The 21485-nt window shown below is 37.8% G+C and overlaps 1 protein-coding gene across 2 annotated transcripts in view; it reads right to left on the reverse strand.

Annotated features, from left to right (window-relative positions):
* The window catches only part of Macrod2 (mono-ADP ribosylhydrolase 2), a 1728876-nt gene that overhangs the window by 114019 nt on the left and 1593372 nt on the right, over positions 1 to 21485 (reverse strand). Inside the window, exon 12 of one of the 2 annotated variants that reach the window (XM_048348774.1) lies at positions 3533 to 3595. In XM_048348774.1, the coding sequence (XP_048204731.1) occupies positions 3533 to 3595 (63 nt within the window). Of the gene's footprint in view, positions 1 to 3484; positions 3596 to 21485 lie in introns of both variants that reach the window. The other variant, XM_048348773.1, reaches the window with a different exon arrangement.

The raw sequence follows: 21485 nt of genomic DNA on the forward strand, positions 1-21485 counted from the left end.
TAGAGTGCTCTTATCAAATATGCCAACAATCTCCCTTTGGGAAGCCAGTGGTTACTTACTTACTTACTTACTTACTTGTTTTTTTAGCCAGTCCTGGGGCTTGAACTCAGGGCCTGGACACTGTCCTTAAGCTTCTTTTGCTCAAGGCTAGCATTTTACCATTTGAGCCACAGTGCCACTTCTGGCTTTTTCTGTTTATGTGATGCTGAGGAATTGAACCCAGGGCTTCATGCATGCTAGGCAAACACTCTACCACTAAGCCACATTCCCAGCCTATTTTTAATTATTTAAAAATATTTTTGTCTTCTCAGTTTCAAGCGTTCTTGTTGTGGAACCCTAGATATCCTAATGAAACAACCACCTGTGACACACTTCTGTCTTTTGTGCCCCATCTCTAGAGACCTTGGTTATTGCCTTCCTGTAGTAGGTCTCTCACTGGTCTCCTCCACCTCTTTATACACCTTTCACTTATAGGCAAAGTGAGTTTTCTTTTTATTATAGATCATTTGCTGTGATGCTTAAAAGCTTCCCTCAACTTTTCTTTATAGTTCCAATAAAGTCAAATCAAATACCATTAGGCATGATCTGGTCTTGTGATCTCTTACCAAATCTTATACCATATTATCCAGTCAAGCTGATCTCCAATATTAATTCCAAACTATCCTTAAGGCCTTTTATGATTTGCTTCCTTTACCTAGAATTCTCTTTCACCATCTTACCTTCCAGATCTTATTTTAACTATCACTTCTTTCATGAGTCCTCACCAAATCCAGCTAACAGAAATTGCCCTGTGGTTATTTCTCCCATAGTACCTCATTTCTCTACAAAGTATGCATTAGTATCTGATGGTTTTATTCTTTTTTATTTGTTTATCGTTTGGGCCTTCATCATTAGAGTATGAATTTTGAGGGAGTACTCTGTCATTATTTACTACTGTATTTCCAGTGCACAAGCTGTTTTGGGACACAGTAAACCATAGATATATATCTGTTATCGACTTCTTGATAAATGCTTTATGCAATCTTGATGTGGTTTGATGATGGCAATCATCAAAACTTGTGAATTACACTATTTTGTGATGGTATTTTTTCCATCCTATGGAAGAAGTCTGAAGAATTATAATTAAAATTGACACTGGAAATTATACTGGATGAAAAGAAGGTAGTTTTATGTTAGAAAGATAACAGCAGGTCAGAGGGACTTTAACAACCAGAACCATATCATCAATTTCTCAACAGACTGAATGGTGTGGAAATAAAATAAACAGGGTGAACATAGCAATAAGTAGTGACACTGGCCAAGACCATAAATGAATCCCACTGCTATACTATATGCTAACCAATGGGCTCATGTGAAAGAGCAGAAGAGCTACTCAAGAATGCAGTTAGAACTCTTCTTTACATTAAGAGATGTCCATCATGGAATGGCAATGGGACAAGATGCAATACGTGAAGAGGAATTATAGTTCATTCATTCTCTCTCTCTCCTCTCTCTCTCTCTCTCTCTCTCTCTCTCTCTCTCTCTCTCTCTCTCTCTCTCCTCTCTTCTCCTCTCCTCCTCCACCTCTCCTCCTCCTCTTCTTCCTCCTTCTCGTTTCTCTCTCTTTTGTACTGGTCCTAAGGCTTGAACTCAGGGTCTGGGCATGGTCCCTGAGCTTTCATTGTTCAAGGATAGCATTCTACCACTTGAGCCATAGCCCCACTTTCAAGATATCTTTTTAATGCTTAAAGAGTCTCATGAATTTTGTTACCAAGGCTGCTGAGATCCTCAGATCTCATCCTTCTGAGTATCTAGGATGACAGGCATGAGTCACCAGCATCTTGCTACCACTCTTTTTTTTTTTTTTTTTTTAAGTCAGGCAGTCCCAAATCTAAAGGAAACTACTGGTGGTCAAATGATTAGGGGAAGGATGAATGAATAAAATAATGAAAAATGTGTTTGTGTGGCATGAATGTTTGTACATGTGGCATTCATGTTTGTGTGAGTGATAGAGAGGAGAGGAGATGGGGGCTGAGAAAGGAGAGGGAAGAAGGAGAAAGGGGTGATGGGGAGAGGGGAGAGGGGAAAGGGAGAGAGGTAGAAAGGGAGAGAGAGAGAAAGGAAGATAGGGAGAAAAGGGGAGAGAGAGAGAGAAACAGAGGAGAGAAAGAGAACAAACATAAAAACGAACAAGACGAGGAGAAAATCTAGTTGCTAAAGACAGCTTGGGATAGAGCAGTGAGTAGATAAAACCCATGAGACCTCAACAGTCAGAGAATGGCCTCAGCTGTCAGCAGTTTGTTGACTAATACTTGTCAGCCCCAAACTGTAAAAACAGTGACAGCTTTTCACATAAGACTCATCTTCCATAGAGCATAATGATGTGTGGGCTGGGGTGGGGAGGGTTAGGTAAGAACACTTTGCTATATCAGAAATTCACTTCATTGGGAAGACTATGTTTCAGCAAAGGAAGACAGCAGTCCCAGGAACAGGCACAGAAGGTCCTTGCTGCCTGGCTTCAGCGCTTTTTCTGAGTGGAAGTTAATAATCAAAGCTTCCAGTTCCCTTGTAAAAGTTCCAAGGTCAACATAAGAATTTCTCAGTGGAAAACTTATCATCCTACCTGGATTTAATTCCAAGAGTTCAGCATACGGTCTAAGATGTGCCTGGCTCACATTAAGACAGAACTTACTATTATAAAAATGCCCCTATGTGGGCTCATTAAAACAGAGAGAATCACTTGGATATCGAAAGAAAGAAGGATATTTTTATTTTGGCTGTTATGAGCTGGTAAAGGCATTACTGTTATTATTTAATGGAGGATGCCTAAGAACAGAATTGGGGTAGGGAGAGGTGGTAAATCAAAAGCAAGTTCAACCCCTTTTGAGCCTTAACTGTTACTTTATTTAAAAATTGTTTAATTTACGATCTGCAATGTAAGATCTATAAACCTTCAATCATAACATCTGTACTTTAGTGAAAAGAAGTGATATCACGAAGGTTTTCATCTCCCTGCCTTGGCAAAAAGGAAGTTTTCACGCTTTCTAGCACTATCTCCCGTAAACATGTAGAGAAACAACCAGAAGTATTCTGCTTCACATTCTAATATGAGTATTTTATATATATGTGTATCTGTATATATACATATATACAGATACACATATATATTTTTTTCCAGTTATCATGCAGGGAAAGCCTCTTTTTTGTTTTCTTAAAGCATCTCATTTTTTCCCCCTCAAACTGAACGTGCTCATTTTTGCCTGATCTAAGTCATCCAAATTCCGATTTGGCACTTCTAATGTCTACCTACCCTGCATTAGCAAACGAACTGTAATTAACAGAGGAGAAAAGAATGGAATTGGTGAGTGGGACACAAAGGGAGAATGTACCATTCTGGTTGAGAGCACAGTCAATAAAATTGGAAACCTAAATGAACACTGGAGTTAATCAGGTGAAAAGGCATATGCATTTTCAGACAATAGCATTGAGTAAAGTTATTGTTCACCTCTGTGGATGAGGCTTAGGAGACTCCTCAAAAGAAATCTGAGCCCACCTGCTTCTTGGCTCTGTCCTTCTATTTCTTCCACACTTGGCTTTTCCTCTGGACCATTCTCATCTTTCAAGAAAACCACACAGGGGAAAAATACATCAAGTCAATTTTTGAAATATCTCTTTATGGTTAATATGCAGCACTGAAATTAATTGCAACCAATGTAGCATGACTCCCCATAAAGCAAGGCAGAGAGATGAATCAGAGGCATGAAACAGAAAAATTACCTACATAAATAGGTGCATTTATAATCGCCCCTTTGCACATGATTTGCTAGAGGAAATGTTGAACTGCAGTAAACAAAATTCACTCAGCAGTCCAGCTAACATCTCTCTCTTTCTCTTTGCTTAACATTTCCCAACATGCAATACAGATTTAATTTCCAATCTGCTATTTTCCTGTGACTTACATAACTTATACTGTGTAAGGAAGCTTGGTTGACAGAGTTTCTATGCCCTTTATTTTCCTGTTTGATATATGTTGCAAAAAAAATCTATTTTCACTTAACTTGTACATGACAGTCTAACCTAACTATACTATGAAATATTTTGTCTTAAACCCACTAGGTTGCTCTACTATACAACTCTATGAAATATAAGTAAATGGGCAGGTATAGTAGAGGATGTATACTAGCATTATCTAAAAATTTTCCTAAGATATATTCTATGTCTGTTAATTTACATGCAGAAAAGAAAACACCAAACTTTTTAAAGGTTAGTAAAGGCCAGATTGTCTAACGCAATATTAGAAATAAAGGAAATAACAATGATAAATTCATAAAAGAACACAGGAACAAAGTGTAAAATGAGAAGATAAACAGAACAGTATATAACAATTATTAAATATAGAAAACATATTCTCAGTACACTGAGATCAGAGGATTGCAGTTCAAAGCCAGGCCAATCAGGAAAGAGCATGAGACTTTTTGTTCTTTTTCTTATTAAATTCTTATCCTTAAGTAGTTATGTAAAGGAGTTGTCATTTAACAAATCAGTTTGTGAATACAATATATCTTGGCCAATATCACCCCCCTTTTCAACATTCTACCCAGCCCTTGGTACCAAACCCTTCCCTCACTCATTAGAATCTTATATCCAGTTAACAAGCAAAAAGCCAGAAGTGAGCTGTAACTCAAGTGGTAGAGCACTAGTCTTGAGCAAAAAAGCTCAGGGACAGCACCCAGGACCTGAGTTCCAGCCCCAGGACTGTCACACATATAAACTGTACTTAAAGCAGAAAATATCCATCTAGGGGCTAAAATGGCCACCAACTCCTTGTCTTTCAAGAAGTGGAACTGAGGTCTCTTCTGCTTGAAGCCTGAGTATGCTGTAACTTGTTTAGACCAGTAGAATGTGGTAAGGATCTGCTCAGGAATTTCCCAGCTGTCCTCAGAGGAATGAATGGCAAGTCCAACTCCTTCCTGTAGGAGAGCCAGGTATAGCTATAAAGAAGTTGCAACTAGCATGAGAGAGAGGAGGGCATGTGACTGTGTCCTGATAGGTCAGACATACAATGGAAGTATCTTCCCAGCTAGCTGCTAGTAGAATGCAGTTGAGTGACCATGTAGTTGTCACACAATGCCACAGGAACTGAAGGATAATCTTATTAAGCCCCTTATCAAGTCCTTAACCACAAGCAGGCCCAAGTGGGAGAACCTCATCTTGTTTTGACTTGCCATCTACTGACTCTGAAGCCAGAGGGTAAGAGAATGGAAAATCTTCCCTAGTCAGAGCTTCCATTAATAGAATGGAAACAAAAACCTCAGAAGCAATGGAGAAGCATATTAAAAAGAAGACCTGAAAAATAATTCATCGAAGGCCTGAATAATATATGGAATTATATAGAAATATGGTCAAAGACTGCATAGAATTGTGCACAGTCACCACTACGCGCTTGGGTATAGAGAAATCTGACCTGATAGATGCAGTATAATTTTTACATGAGAACCTGGATGAGGTTGTATGCTTTAAATCCAGCATTCTGATTAGAATCTGTGGAAGTAGCACACAGGTACCTGACATTTTCTCTGTTGTGTGTCTCCATGACAGTGAAAACATTGGCTTTTGCTTTAGGCAGGAGGTACCCATCATGGCTGCTCTTGATCCCTTAACAAAGGCAAGCTGGTACAGGAGCAAAGGCCAAAAATTTAGGCAATCTACCCTTTTTTCCTCCCACCAAAAGGGCTAAATCAGGCAGGAAAAATATGCCAGTTTTTCCTGACAGATTTCATAACACAGATTTCACAATAGTCTACAGGTGACAGGCTGCCTTTAAAATTAGGCTGGTTACTCATAGAGTGGGGACAAAGAGCTCACTTGTGAGCAAAGGAAGATAAGTAGGAGATGGGAACAAGTCATAAGAATGGGTCAAATTGGTTCCAGCAGTTTTAAATGCATGCAAAGTTAAATTTATGGTCAGACTCTGAAATCTCACGTTCTAATAATAAAACTGAATCTGATCACTCATCTACCCTACTGTCCTAGGCTTTCCCCACTGCCCACATGCGTGCTGTCCCACCTGCTAGCGCAAACATCCAGACAGAAAGTTCTTATTCTCCATTTTGAGTCTCAATTGGACAGTTTTTGACTTTCAGTGTTTCTGCCCTTGGAAAGCAAACTGAAGAAACACTTGGCATGTTTGTTATGGGGGAAATTTACTCTAGAAGCAGGCTGGATTTGCCATTTGAGCAACAAGCCTTCAAATGAAAGGTTTGGTATATTGGTTTCATCAATTTCCAAGACAGAGTAATTTTAACCCAGCAGGGGGAGCCAGTGTAGAAGTCTTGCTTGCAAAGCCCCACATAGGTATGGGTGGGCAATTAGATTAGCATTCATTTCATTTTTGTAGAAAGACAGTTTGGTTGGTTTAAAACTTTCTATCCACTTGAAATGCTTCCTGTTCTTAGTGAAACAGTGGACTTCCACTAGTAGAAAAAGCAAATCACATTATTCAGTTACCCGTAAGCGTTTGATAAGGACAAGCTTTCTTCTTTTTATCAGCCTTGTCTGTCTAGCTGTTTTCAAAGGAAGCCTATAAACAATAAAAAGCTAAGTAATGTAGGGAATATAAATGTGATTTTTAGAAGATATTTTTAATAGGTTTACAATAAATGTGAAACAAAACATACAGGGAAGTGCTGGGCTAAAATTGTTAGCTTACAAATGTCACACACAGGCTAGATTCTAAATAGCTAAACTCTTAGTTAATACATCTTGAGAATCATGTATTTATTTCAGAGAATAAATTTCCACAGTATTTATATTGAGGGTGATATAACACATTACTTACCATGCCAGAAGAAGCACAATAGCTTGCAAGAATTCTACTGGTTATTTCCTTCTCATTCTTCCAGTATTGATTCTGACCCCCTAATCTTTCGATCTATATTTGTTGAACATGTGTAATTTGCAAGAATATGTCAAAATTTTTATAGAACTAAGAGACTCTTGCTGCAAGGAAAATTCATGTAAGTGGAAAGCAAATACTAGTGGTTGGATTATGATAAGAATTCAGCCCATGTTCAATTCTATATGGGAGAGTTTTTTTGCAAGGGCAAAATCCCCAAATTATGGCTATGAATTTCTATCATCGTATTTGTCATTTCTTTTGTGAACTGCCTATGGAGATGGGAAGAAAAAAGAGAAGTAAATCAGATTAAGCACACAGCTGCTACTGGGAAAGTGATTTTGTGTGCACTTCCTGCTGGTGTACTGTGGCTTTTTCTTATAAGGAACTCAAGATTTCTAGACACAGACAGAGCACAGACAATTCAAATACACCCGTTTGCAAATAGGATTTGGGGCCCAAGTCTTTATTTTCTTGTAACAGGATTATTCGTTTCAGTGCTCTACTGTGGACAGAAAACATACCTCAGTGATGTTGGCCTTGGTCATGTGACCCAGTTTGGACAAGGAAATGCCGGTGGATGCAATTCAAGCACATGTGCTGGGTAAAGGGATTTATTTCTTGTGACTCTTGTGACTCTAACTTGAGGAAGATAGGAGATAAATGGAAGATATTTGAACTCAATCCAGAGTCAGGTAGTATACAGCTTTGAAACAGAACCACTCCATTTAGCCCTGCTTCCATCAGCTGAGTCACAGATGACTTGTGACACCTAAGTATGAAAATAAATAAGTAACATGGAGCTGATTTTTGGGATGATTTGTTACACAGTATTATGGTTGCGAGGAAGTGGTAATAGCTAACCAATACAGATGGCACATTTATTTTTCTCAGGTTAAAATAGCTCTAAGTTAACTTTCAAAGTTCCACTCTTATGTACAAGGCATTTTGATTTTAATTTGGTATTCCATCTATATTTTTATTTTACACATTTCAAAATCCTCCAGAAACACACATTTGAAAAACAAATTAGTTTACATAAGAGATAAATGCTGCTAAAGAGTATGTCCTTCCATAGATATAATAGTCATTATGTTTTATTTAGTTATATAGTTATGTGGGTAATGGCTGGTCTTTAATGAATACTGAATTTATTCTACTGAGTTCCTAAATACTTTGACTATATTATTAAATTAAATTAATGTAAAACCCTGTGAGGGAGGTATTATTATCCACATTCATGGGTTAGAAAATGGAGACACTTGAGATGTTACATAATTTGTCTGAGGTAGCAAGAGCAGAGGGTTCTGGTGCCAGTCTATTACTGCCTCCTTAGAAATATATTTGTTTTCTGGGGTAGATGTTAGATTCTGGATCAGAAAAAAATATGGAAAATGATACTTAATATAATAAGACCTGAAGAACTAAGCTGCAATCTATGACTTTATTGATTTAACATATAAAATAAAGAAGACAGAATCAAGCTCTTATGCCAGGTAAATTTGATCCTAAATCTTATTTTTTGTTTTTAAGACTAAAGATATTTCTACATGTATAAGTTACCTTATTATGTAATTAATGTTTACATAATAATATAACTTTTTAAAGTAAATTAATGTTTATGTTATTACATATCTTTACATAGTTATATAATTTTTTTAAAATCTGGGATGTTTCTAAGCAACAGAAAATTATAAGAACTGAATACAATATTTTTTTCTGAAACTGGAAATTATAGATATAATCACTCTCATCAACTGGATATTTGTGTGTATATTATTGACAAATAAGGACATTTTTGTCCCACAACCATGATACCACTCTCAAGATCCAAGAGATGAACATGGGTGGCATTTCTACTACTTAAGCAACAGGTCAACTCAAATTTCAAGGGGATCCTTTACATAAACCTAGGAGCACACAGCATATCATTGTCAATTTTATATTTTCATTTTCTTCAATCTGAAATGACATGCCTTCTGATCCAGCGCAAGTTTGGTGCTGGGCGTTTGGTCCATCATCTTTCTCTATGAGTATCTATTATCTTCACCCTTGCTTAAAGGTGGAAGGAGGAAAGGAAGGGAGGGAGGGAGGAAGGGAGGAAGAAAGGAAGGAAAGAAGGAAGGGAAGAGAAAGGAAGGAAAGAGAAAGAATGGAAAGAGGTAGGAATCTTTTTTTTGTTCCAAAAGTGTCACCCACTGATTAACCTATTTTAATGGATTACACTTAGCAATGTTTCTGAGAGTTATGTTAATGCTGCTTCATTATATTCATGAAAAGCCCACATATCATTTAGCGCACGTTAAAAAAATTGTCACATATAAACACCTACCACATAAATGATAGATGTTGCTGGCTAAGACTTTTTTCATGCCAGACACTTACATTATCATACAACTAGGATGTGTTACCACTAACCTCTTAAGAGTTTGATATGAGGTATTCAGTAAATATTTGTGAGGTAATGAAAGATGCTGTTGTCTCACGTGGACATGTCTGGTTAGTTTATGAATTAAATATGTGATAAGGATGATCTTCTCAGTCATGATGTTCAAATATTTATGAAATTTGATGTCTACAAATCTCATAAAAAAGAATTTTTTAAGTGAGATGGTTCAGACCCAAGAGCCTTGGTCTTCTATGCAATATACCTGATGCTATTTTGTCTCCTTACTACAGCAATGGGCAAAAAGACTGTTTTTTGTTTTTTTTTTTGTATTGTTATAAATAAAACTTAAAAAATACAGCTCTTTAGAGTAATGACTTAGCATCTTCTGGGGAAATGGTGAGACACCCACATCAATTCTGAGAGACTGTATCATGCTATCATACTGGCTAAAACCAGTGTTAACAGTCCTTTACAGAGCAAATGCAGGACGACGGGTTGGTTTTCAGTGTAGGGCACAGGAGACAATTACCTCAGCCCTCCTAGGATTAGCATGGCTCACACAGCCCAGCCATTCCTGTGGAAGGCAGGGAAAACCTGTTATTTTCAAAGCACATGGGTCTGTCACGAGAAACCCAAGTGTGGTATGCGTTTGAGAATAGGAAGCTCATGGTACTAGCATGTAGCTGTAATGATAAATGCAGAGCCAAGGACTCACTAAGGAGCTCATCAAATAACTGTGGAAGGGCTAAAGTTTGTGGCATTTGAACATTGAAGTTTTGACCCTGGCATATCTGGGGTACAAAGTGTATAAAAATAGGCCAAACTAATGCTCTGGATACCTATTTCAATATCACACATACCCCCCTAATAGATAACATATGCTGTAGCATATGGTATGTTAATACAAATAGTTTTACTCTGATACAGTTAGTTTCAATCCAAGGATTTCCAAGTACAGTGCAAACAGAATTCTTTAGCACAGGCTTCCCTGGGGAAATTGTAACACCTTGTAGAGATACAAAGCATGCTGCATACGACCAATAACCATTAAGGAATGATAATAAGAAATATATTAATATGATATGTTTTTTAAATGAAACCAGAAAAAAGGGAATAAAACAAGTTTTTCAGTCTCCTCATTTTTTCATGGTGTAACTGAGTTTAGAAGTCAAATTGTGCTGATACATATAGTTAATTCTTCTGGTTGACCTATGTTAATGAATTGTCTATAGATTACAGCCACTCAAGGTATGCACGCAACCTAGTATCAATCATATAGCTGGGAAAATTATGACCAAAGCTAGATTAGCATAATACCATAACAATGGCATTTCCTTATTCCTCCCAAAGAACAATAGCATTTTCCATTAACTTTGAGTCCTAAGGTTAAATTTCCTGCTAGAAACTATAATTCTCTATATTGTCACTAATGTTCCTAAATCAAGATAACCAGTGTGCCTACACATTTGTTTAAAACAGGCACACATTGTACTCTGTTGCAGATGTTAAGCAAAGAGCTGGCAAGAAGAAACAGTGTTTTGCGTTTTTTTTTCTTTTGCTGAAGAATGGAAAGTATATAAAGATGTTCTTTAAATAGAAGAATGATTCCATGAATAAATTTAAAAGCTGTTAGATGTATTTGTCATCAATTAATGCCTGTTGTGCACCTACAAAGTTTAAGATGCAGGAGAGGGAATAAATTTGGTTCTTTGGAAGACAAAAGCCTTCCCTTTGGGGAGCTGACAAAAGATAGATAGGGAGTGGTTTTATTAGACGTGTCTGCCAGCATACACAAGATGAAATTAAAGCTGGAGATGATGTTTACCAGAAAATGTATAAAGTTTACCTTATGTATGTAGATATAAATAAATGTAAGATTCTGAACTGAGTGAAACATGGACTATCTGAATTAGTGCTGTATAACCCTCCATTTGTTCTTGTCCATAAGGGTCTTTGGGAAGATGTATAGGGCAAATATCCATCTGGGGCAACTCTCAAAGCAAAAGTTCTTTGCATTTTGTATAACTTAATTTGTTTCCTCTCTGGGGAACAATTATTTATATTTACATATATACATATATATGCATATATATATGTATGTGTGTGTATATATATAGATACTGGGCACAATTTAGTGTATATATAGTGGGGAAAATTTAGTATACACACATTATCCTGGGAAGAAAAAAAATCCTTCATTTTTAGGGTTTTATAACTTTATTTTTTAAAGATATTTTGATCCTCCTGAGTTGGGACTTGCTATTTTAGACACTGAATATAAAAACATTACTAATTTGGAATTTAAAGTTTAGGATGAAAACAATTGGAGTGTGTTTTTGTGATTGAATTTAATTTTTTTATGACAATGCAATCTCATATTACCATCTTGTGGTCTCAATATCCACTCCAAGTTGACTAAGAAATGTAAAAACAATAGTGTTCTCTGTATGGGTTTACCACTATGTAAATATTTTGGAATTATAATAATGGCTTTATTTAACAATTTTAAAAAATGAATGTCTATTTGGCATTGTACTAGAATAAATTCCAGTATATTATTCCCTCCATTTTACACAAGAATACAATACTTACTTGGTACCCACATGGAATTAGTTCTAGGGCCTCTCTCAAACACTTTGGATACACAAATTCCTGAATGCTCAATTTCTGTATGTAAATGACACAGTATTTATGTAAATATATGCACATCCTCCTGTGTACTCTTACACCTATCTGGGTGACTTACTTATAATACCTAATAGGATATAAATGCTATGTAAATAGTTGTTATATGTACTGTTTAGGGAATAATGACAAGGGAAAAGGCTCGTATGTATTCAGTGCAGACACATTTTTTTTCCTTGAATACTCTTGGTTGGTTGAATCGGCTGATAAAATATGGAAGGCACCTGGGAATTACAAGTGAAAAAATTCACACACCTTTAGACAGAGCAAATGCTTAGTGTGTATGTAATTTTAGGCATAGGAAGCTATGTTCTATACAGTCTCATGCTGCTCTTTTCAAGGAGTCCCTTAGAAGTTTACTGTGTTTGGAATAGCAGCTCTGAAATGTCACCATGGGTCAGAAGCCCTGGGCAGGCTTGTTACAGTACAGATTGCTGAGTTCTGGGTCAGCAGAGATGGGTGAGGCTTGAGCCTTTGAGTTTGTAATAAATTCCCAAGTGGTCTTTTTGCAGTGGCTACGGGTCTCCAGACTACATTTTGAGAACCACTGGGATAGGATCTAGAGTATTAACTGGTAAGAAGAAGAAACCATGCTATCTATCATTTGTTTTCATTCATGAAACACTGCTTTGAATGGCTAATAGTTCATTATTATACTCATTACCATATTGTTTTTCTGCCAATTTCTGTTTTTTGTGTGTGTGAGACCATACATGGAATAATCCTTTGTGACTACTCCTTCCTTCTCAGGAAGGAGAAATTAGAGTTTTCACAAAATCAATGTGTATAAAACATACCTTTTGGAAAAAAGTTCACTAAAGATCCTATGTTTCCTTATTTTAAAATGTGATGAATATCTTTGGGCAAAACTTTGTAGAGGCTTCCTGTGTCCTAGGCTCCATCCTGAGTTCAGGGAACACTGGGTGAGGACGTATCTTCTCCAGAGCCTGCTGGGGAGATGGCTGAGTTCCCACCCAGTTCCAATGAAGTACAGAGCGAGGGCTGTGGGGATGCTAAGCTTAGCATTGAATTCCAGGGCTCAGGTAAAACTTGCTTAGAAGAATGACGATCATGGAGAATACTTGTCATGGAGCAAACCGTACTGAGCATCCAGTCTATATCCAACTCTAGCCTTCAGAGTTGTGCCTGCCACTCATGGCTATTGGGCACCCAAAGATGGGGCCAGTCTCAACAGAGATGTGGTGGAAGTGGAAAATATATACCAAAGAGGAAAAACAAAACAATTCAACAATGCAAAATATCCCAACTCTTTTTGTACTTGGTTATATGTTGACATGGTATTTGGGATATATGTTACAAAGAAAATTGAGTTAAAATTATGGTCACCTATTTCTTTACTTATTTATTTATTATATAGCCAGGGCTTCACTCTGTAGCCTAGGCTGGCCTTGAACTCCTGATACTTGTTCCTCCATCTTCCAATCACTGGGATTACAGGTTATGCACCATCTTTTGCTTTTCAAAAATTTAAAATTTTGTGTGCATTTGTTACGCACATTATATTTCTACCAGATATAACTATAGAGATAGCATAGGAAGGAGCTGTGGTGTTGAGAGTTCAATGGGACTAATGAATGCTACAACCCCTCCTCCCCATTCTCTATTGTTGCTTGGCACTTATTTTTGTTTTGGGGTCCAGTGACTGCTGCTGGGTGAGTACTCTGCCTGAGGCCTTTTTCTCATCTCTGCAACATGCTTTTTCTGCGAGCACTGAAGTGTGGAGGAGTAAATACACATTAGCAACCTTCAACCAATGATGCAATAGTGCATTAATAGCCTCTACCCAGCATTCCTGCAGCTTCAGGCTGACAACTCTAATGCAGGTCTATTCTTTCTCCCTAAGTCTACCATGAAGAGCCAAGTCTCAATTGCCCTTAGGAAAGTTTCCTTCAAGGACCTGTTTTTGTTTCCTTCACTTCCCTGTCTCATTCACTACTCCCCTACTGATGTCTCCAGGGGCCACTTTCCAAATCAACTACTTCCCCTTGATTCCTGATCTTAGGGGGTGCTTAAGGAGGAACCTAATCTAAGAAAATTTAAACTGAACTAAAAAAAAACAAAAAAAACTCGACACAAACATATTATCCCAATCATGCCAAATGCTAATGAAGGGAAATGCAGGTTGCTGATTTGGCTCCTAACAAGTTCATCAGAGAGGGCTTCCCTATGGAAGTGGCATTTAGGCTGACATGTCACTTAGGAAGTGAAATTAATCAGCAGAAATTCATGAGGTTAAAAAGGGCAGTGAGATGGGTGAGTGCTCCAGGTGGAACACTTAAGTAGGAAAGTCCTTTGCATCATTGGAAGACTTGGGAGGCGCTGGTGCAGCAGGAATGCAGACCTGAGTGCCACAGGAGGAGGCTTAAGTAGGGGATATGCAGAGAAATAAAGAATGACTTGAGGGGAGAAGAAATGTTCTAGCAGGGAGGAAACGACCCAGAAATGACTGGAATATGGACAAGTAGTGATGTTAATTTAGTGTGGCTAGAACACTGATTACAGAGGAAGTGAAGACAGGTGAAACAGAAAACAAAAACAAACACCAGTCGCCATATTAGAAAGGGATTCATGTTCTTTTCTGGAAGGATGGTAGAAAGCCACAGAAGAGCTCTCTCATGTGGTTGCTTAGTGAGTATGTATTCAGCAATTGGGACAGGAAGGACTCCTATAAGAAAGCCACTTGTGATTATTCAAATACTCCAGAGGAGAGATGACAGGGGTCTGAGGTTCAAAGGTGGAAGGTGAGAGAAAAGGATGTATCCAGGAGGCAGTCAATCAAATAAATGATTTTGGTGAATAGTTGGATGAATGGTGAAGGATAAGTAAGAGCTGATGTTAACCTCTAATGAATTTTCACCAACTATCATCCATAGTGGTCTCAAAAGTATAATGATAGAATAATATTATTCCAAGTAGTACAAATAATATTATTCTAAGTAGTAGAATAATACTAAGAATTCTGTTTTATAGGCACAGATACTGTTCTAGTTTCAGTCACTCTCCAAAGTTTCCATCACTTGAAGGGAGTGAAAACAGAGAGTTGAGTTTGGCTATTTGCCTGTCACATACAAGCTGTTCATCACCAGGCAATGATGCTACCCAGAATTCCACTCCAGATAGATGGCCAGGGAAAACAGGAGGTTGGGAAGCCTAGAAAGAAAGGATGCTATGTGGGCTTTAAAGGATCATAAGAAATGCAACGGGGATATTTTAGCAGAGAGGAAGTGAAGCAAAATAGATGGAGGGGAAAAAATAGCTCAATCAATTTGCCTCTAAAATAGTATCTCAAAAATGATATAAAATGTTTTAGAAGTAAAGTGCAAGTGATAGTTGCTTCTGTACAGATATGCTACTATAGAGAGTTCTCATTGGATTTTTTTTTCCTTTTGTGATTTTGTCTGGGTTGTACAATTTGACTGATGGCCTGCGACAGTTGCTTCCAGTATCTGTTCTCTTTCTGTCACAAACAGGAATATATTGTATTGTAAACCCTCAGGGCCAGCCTTAGCAAAAGGACAACTGTACACATTGTGTGATATCCAAACTTGTGGAGATTCCTCTTCCTCCGATATGTCTCCATTGTCCTCATGATTTGTTTGCTACCAGGCTATGCTTTTAGAACCTACTCTTTATTTCCTTTTTTTTTTTTTTTCAAATGTGAGAGCAAGGTAGGTAGGTAAGTCAGTAGGGAATGACAGCAAAAGAAAAATGGTGCTAGCCAGAGTTGACTTTAGCAGTCCACCTGCCACCTCTTCCAAGACTACTGATAACACTAATTATCTCCTACCTACAACAATAATTCTATAATTACTATGCTGAGTAGGGAAGGCTAAATTTACCTTGGCCTTAAATGTACCTAAAATGTTCCAATAGAAATATTCTCAAAGGAGTCTTATTGAGGTATCATTTATTCGCTGTAGGCAAATAAAATTCTCAATGTTTTGTTTAGGGTGTTTATACTGTATCCTTTTTTTTTTTTCTGTGTCAGGGAAATACCTGCTAAAATCAATCATTTTGAGAGGATGCCAGATTTGTGTTGTTGTTATTGGTCATGGGACTTGAACTCAGAGCCTAGCTACTGTCCCTGAGCTTTTTAGCTCAAGGCTAGCATTCTACTACTTTGAGCCACAGCTCCCCTTCTGGTTTTCTGGTAGTTAATTGGAGATAAGACTCCCAAGGACTTTCCTGCCTGTGTGGCTTTGAACCATGGTCTTCAGATCTCAGCATCCTGAGTAGGTAGGATTATAGGCATGGACCACTGGGTGCCAGGAACTTTGTTTTTTTATCCAGTGTTGGGGATTGAATTCAGGGTCTGTGCATACTAGATGAGTATTCTACCTACCACATAGCTGCACTCCCAACCACACTATGCATAGCAATTAGTCAGAAGAGCAGAGAACTAGGAAAAATTAGTCAACAGATTCAAGAAAACAAATTCAAGGAAAAACAAGTGTTGAGAGTGTCTGGTGATGCTTTTGTAGACAGACCACTGTAAATATGAGAAGCCACATCAAAAGACAAATAGGAACATCTGTTTCTTTCTCCTGGTAGCAGGGCAGGGTCCTGGCAATTGTGTATTGCCAGTGTAGATAATTCTATACATATGAAACAAGGAAGGAATGCTCAGCTAAGGAGTAGGTTGGCATGTTCTTTGTTCTTTCTGCCAAATTCTGTCAATTTGCAGAAGTCTGCACTTATCTAATGTACTTTCTGGGAGGAGGGTAAGGGGAGGATGATAATTGTAAAGGAATCTCAGCTGTCTCCTCTCCACAGAAATTTGTGTGGTTAAAAATATGTCAGACTGGCTCATGGTCAATAAAAATGGAAATCTCTGCAAATAGTAGTATTTACTCAAAAAGGCAATCACTCTGCTTGGGCTTGTTTCCTCTCACGGATCCTAGGAACTGTCCCTTGATATGCCAAACCCCTTCCTACCTAAGAGATGGAAGCCTTTTAGGATGAAATGGGTGCTGCAGGAAACTACAGACAGAATAGTTCGATGGTACAGGCATGATAGAGCACTACCAATAAGACAGACCACAGGAGAGCAATCCTATAGCCACATTTTGAGAAAGTTTTTTTTTTTTTTAAGACCTTCTATCTTCCTGGCAGTTTGTTTAGGAGAATAAATTACTCTATCTCTCTCAGTTCCCATTACTAATGTCACATGATCTTCAACTTGGTGGAACCAATTTCTCTATTTTATGGACCTGTCTAGAAGATCTGTTGCTTCTAAAGGTGTCAAATACTCTTAGTCTTTATCAAATAAGAGTTCCTGATGAAGACTTTCAAATAACAATATTGTAATGAGTGCTGCTTTGTGAGTAGAAATGTCAATGAAAACCAGGAGGCAGATGAACAAAAGTTTTCCCATCACATGACTTCTATTAAAATTCATGCATATGTTTTTAAAGTATTCAAATGAATGGCAAGTGGGTAATTTTTCTTAATAAGTGGCTAATAAATTTATGATCAGAATCATTTATAAGAACAAGTGATTACAGGAGAAAACATTATGTCTTAAAAATGAAAGATGGCTCTTCCAAGTCTGCTCAATTAAAGATAATCAAATTATAATTTTGGTCGGTTTAAATTATATCTAGTAATGAGTCCTACATGGCAAGTTTCAAGAGGGTGAAAGAAAGTTATTATGATCAGAAAACACAGATGGATACCTGGTTCATTGGACCTTTAATTTATTCACAGTCAGAACTTCATGCTCTTGCAGGAAGAATGAAAGTTTTCTCTGCATAGTTTTCATGTAACAATTTTGGAGTGCTATCACTTTCAGTATGGGTAAAATAAGAATACAACACTCCTTAAAGGGGGCTATGTAATATTACATATGGCACATAGCTTTTGTTTTCTTCCTTTACCTTCTTTTTCTTTTTTGCCTTTTCCATTATCAATTCATTAATCAAACATATATATTAGCACATTTGTTGTTACATGGGAGTCAGTAACACATTTTTGTAATGCCCTTGTAAAATTAAAATGTAGATATTTCTGTTTATTAGAATTCTTATGGCCAATAATTGGTAGCTCAACCCTGCCATTCTAACTACTCAGGAGACTGAGATCTGGAGAATTAAAGTCTGAAATCAGCCTAGGCAGAATAGTCTGTGAAATTCCATCTCCAATTAACAAGTAAAAATCCAAGCTGCAGGTATTGCATAAGTGGTGTAGTAACAGCCATGAGCACACAGGTAGTACGCAGGAAAAAATACAATCACAAGTATTCCTAAGTAAGATTTAGATTCTAGTGGCTTGTCTGTGCATTTGTGTGAATTTGGTGTCATTGGCAAAATGTGCTGTTAGAGAAAAATAGTGAAGATGTAAAAGGCAAATGACTAAAGTAGACTATCGCCCCATTAAAGGCTAAATCTGATGCAAATTCCCCTTGTTAGAGGTTTTTTGGTGCCAACATTTATCAAGCAGAAAAGCACACTTACTGGCTGTCCATCTATTCTTCACTGTGTGCTAGAGAAGGTTATTGTTATTCCCTTGATGGATAGACACGCAAAATGAGTTCTCTGAGAGACCATCACCCTGCAGGTCTATAACACTTCTCTGACAGGACCACATTAGTCATTTTAGTGACTTAATTTTTGAACTTAGTTCTGTCTCCTGGAAGGCATCAGAGAAATCCTATGTAAAATGTACCCATCCTGCAAAGATGACTCCAGCTCTTTACCTAGAGTAAGATAAATTAGATCTCTTTAGAAAAATTGAGAGATGTGGAAAGGAGATGCCTGCACTGGGGCATTTTGATATGGAGAAGCAAATCTAAAATACAAGGATCCACGAGTCATTTCTCCGATTATTTTGGATCAGTGGTCAGAAAAACCACAGCCTGAAGGTTTGTCTTTGTGCACAGAGCCTGCACAATTATAATACAAATAAAGAAAAAAATGCAGTATTCAACAAAGACTGCATGGGGTTTCTGAAGGTAGTTTCTCCTGTTTGTTCTTTTGCAGAAGTGTGCTGACCCCTGTTTCAGAAACAGCAAGAGATGACTCAGCCTAGGAAACTGTGCATTTGAATTCGTTGTCCAGAGAAAATGGCCTATCTATGTGACTCAAGATCTCTTCAATCTACTATAAAGATAATCTTCAGCCACCTCCTGTCCACTAGTGATATCACTTTCTGCAAAACATCAGCATCCTATGTTTTCACTGATCCCAAGACCTCAGATGGTATTGGAAAGGTATTTTGAGCTGAAGTAAATAAGAGGATTTCACATTTGATGAGGTCTCAAGGAATCCAAGGGCAGATTCACAGCCAGGATGTAGGAAGTCTTGGAACAGAAAAACTAGAAAGTTGTTGGGGATTATGGTGGCTTTAAAAACATGCTACACATTCTTAGATACTCATCCTCTTCAGGAGAGAGAGCTTCCAACTCCCTTTCCTTTCAGTGTGGTGTGTGCTACACTTAAGGACTTGGTTCTCATCAACAGGATACAGCTGGAAAGATGGCATGCCACTCTTGCAGTTAGATCACAGAAGGACTGCCACTTCCTTCTGGGGTAGGCTGTGAAGGAAGTCAGCTGCCAGGTCATGAGGGCACAATCAGCTTATGGAAACATGATTGAGGTTGTGAAACAACATACAGGCAGGTAGTGTCCAGAGCCAGGCAGGAAGTATCCAGAGCCAGCCTCCCTTGCGAGACAGGGTCTGGGAAAGTGGGGGTGAATCTATGGGGATACTGAACTGAGTAGATTCTAGGGGTTTATGTTGCACCTTCTGATCAGTTATGAATCTGAAGAACCCAGCAGGGGTGGAGTCCATGCTAATACATTTCCCACACATCTTCCTGTTATCTTCACAGACTGGATCTCTTCAAGTTCAGTTTAACCCATGGGGATCCTCCATCTCTTATGAGAACCTCATTTTTACATGCTAAGCCCACAGAATAGGTTTCTATCTTGTCTGCAGAGAATGAGCTTCTAGCAAGTCAGGAAATTCACTCAGGACACTTTCCTCTCTTCCATCCTTCCCTCCATACTTACCTTCCTTCTTTATTTTTATCACCCTCTTCTCCCCTTTGCCTGTTTTCCCTGTCCTGTGCTCTTTGCTCTTTGTGACATCCTTGCCAGCAGAAATCACCTCATACATACTTCCCTACTCCATATTGTTACCCAATCCCATACCCCCCATTGTTTTATTTCAAAGAGCCACACATCTGAAATATAAATTTTGGTATGATTTAGTTTTCCTAGGGCAGAGATAAAATCTGTGTAAGAAGGACTTCAGATATGATTCCTTTGGACACTTGACATTCAATGGCATGAAGATTGGTCTGGCCTCTGGTAGCATCAAGATTGGGGCTGGTCATCAAGAAACAAACTATATAACAAAAGAATTGAGAGGTTTGGTTCTACCCTGACTTCAGGGGAGGGAAAGGAGGCTAAGAAACTGAGTTTATAAAAAATGACAAACAATGATGAATCTGTCATGACTATGGTAGGGGATCTCCCATAAAAAATCTTAAACAACATGATTCAGAGAGTTTCGTGGTTGGTAAGTTCATCCACATGCCAGAAGGGTTCATCTTCCAATTCTACAGAGACAGAAGCACCAGTTTTCTATAGGAGAGATGTTTATGATTCCTCCAAGACTTGTCCCATAACTGTTACATCTGCCCATTTATATGTATCCTTTATAATAAACAGGTAATACTAAACATACTGTTCTCCTTTAGTTTTTATAAATCACCCTAGCAGATGATTAAACTTAAAGAGAAGGTTGTTGTTGAACAATTACTCTCACTGTATAGCCAATCTGTCAGAGGTACAGGTGGCCCAGTCTTACAATCATATCTTAAGTGGGGATTTTTCTTGTGAGACTGAACCCTGCCTGAATCTGTGAGCTCTGATGCTAACTCTGAGTGCTTACTGTTAGATCTGAATTGAATTGTAGAACACCCAGCTGGTATGCACAGAGTTAAGAATTGTATAATGTGCCAAAAAGTATGCACATTTAATGTCAGAAGTAGCAATATTACTTAGGCCCTCATCTAAATGCTCTACATATATTATACTATTTTATCCTCATCTAAAATTCTGTGGGATGGATATTGTCCTTGCTTCAACTGTTTTAAAGATCAAGTAGGTCAGGCTGTTAAGAAGGTAAAGAAGTGTCCTCACATACTCAATGGTCAAGTGAGGATTTAAATCTAGTCTCCAGCCTTTCTTTTATATGTGGGAGTTAGATCTAAACTATAAACATATATGAAAATACATAGCATTCATTTGCATAAATGCATACATATGAATATCTATGTACAGATATACACACATAAATATTGATTAAAGTATGGTATAGGAGAGGATTGCATTTGTGTAAATTCTTCTAACAACAAACTTAAAGTTTAATAAAATGAATGCCAGGAAACCGAAATATGTGTGGTTGAAAGGGGGTGGATGTAGGGGAAGAAGGGGAAATAAATGGAGAAAGGAAGAGTGGACAAATACAGTTATAATATTCAAAGTACATATGTGAAAATAAAACTAGGTA

Source organism: Perognathus longimembris, chromosome 6 (assembly GCF_023159225.1).
Source record: "Perognathus longimembris pacificus isolate PPM17 chromosome 6, ASM2315922v1, whole genome shotgun sequence".
Taxonomy (NCBI): Eukaryota; Metazoa; Chordata; class Mammalia; order Rodentia; family Heteromyidae; genus Perognathus; species Perognathus longimembris.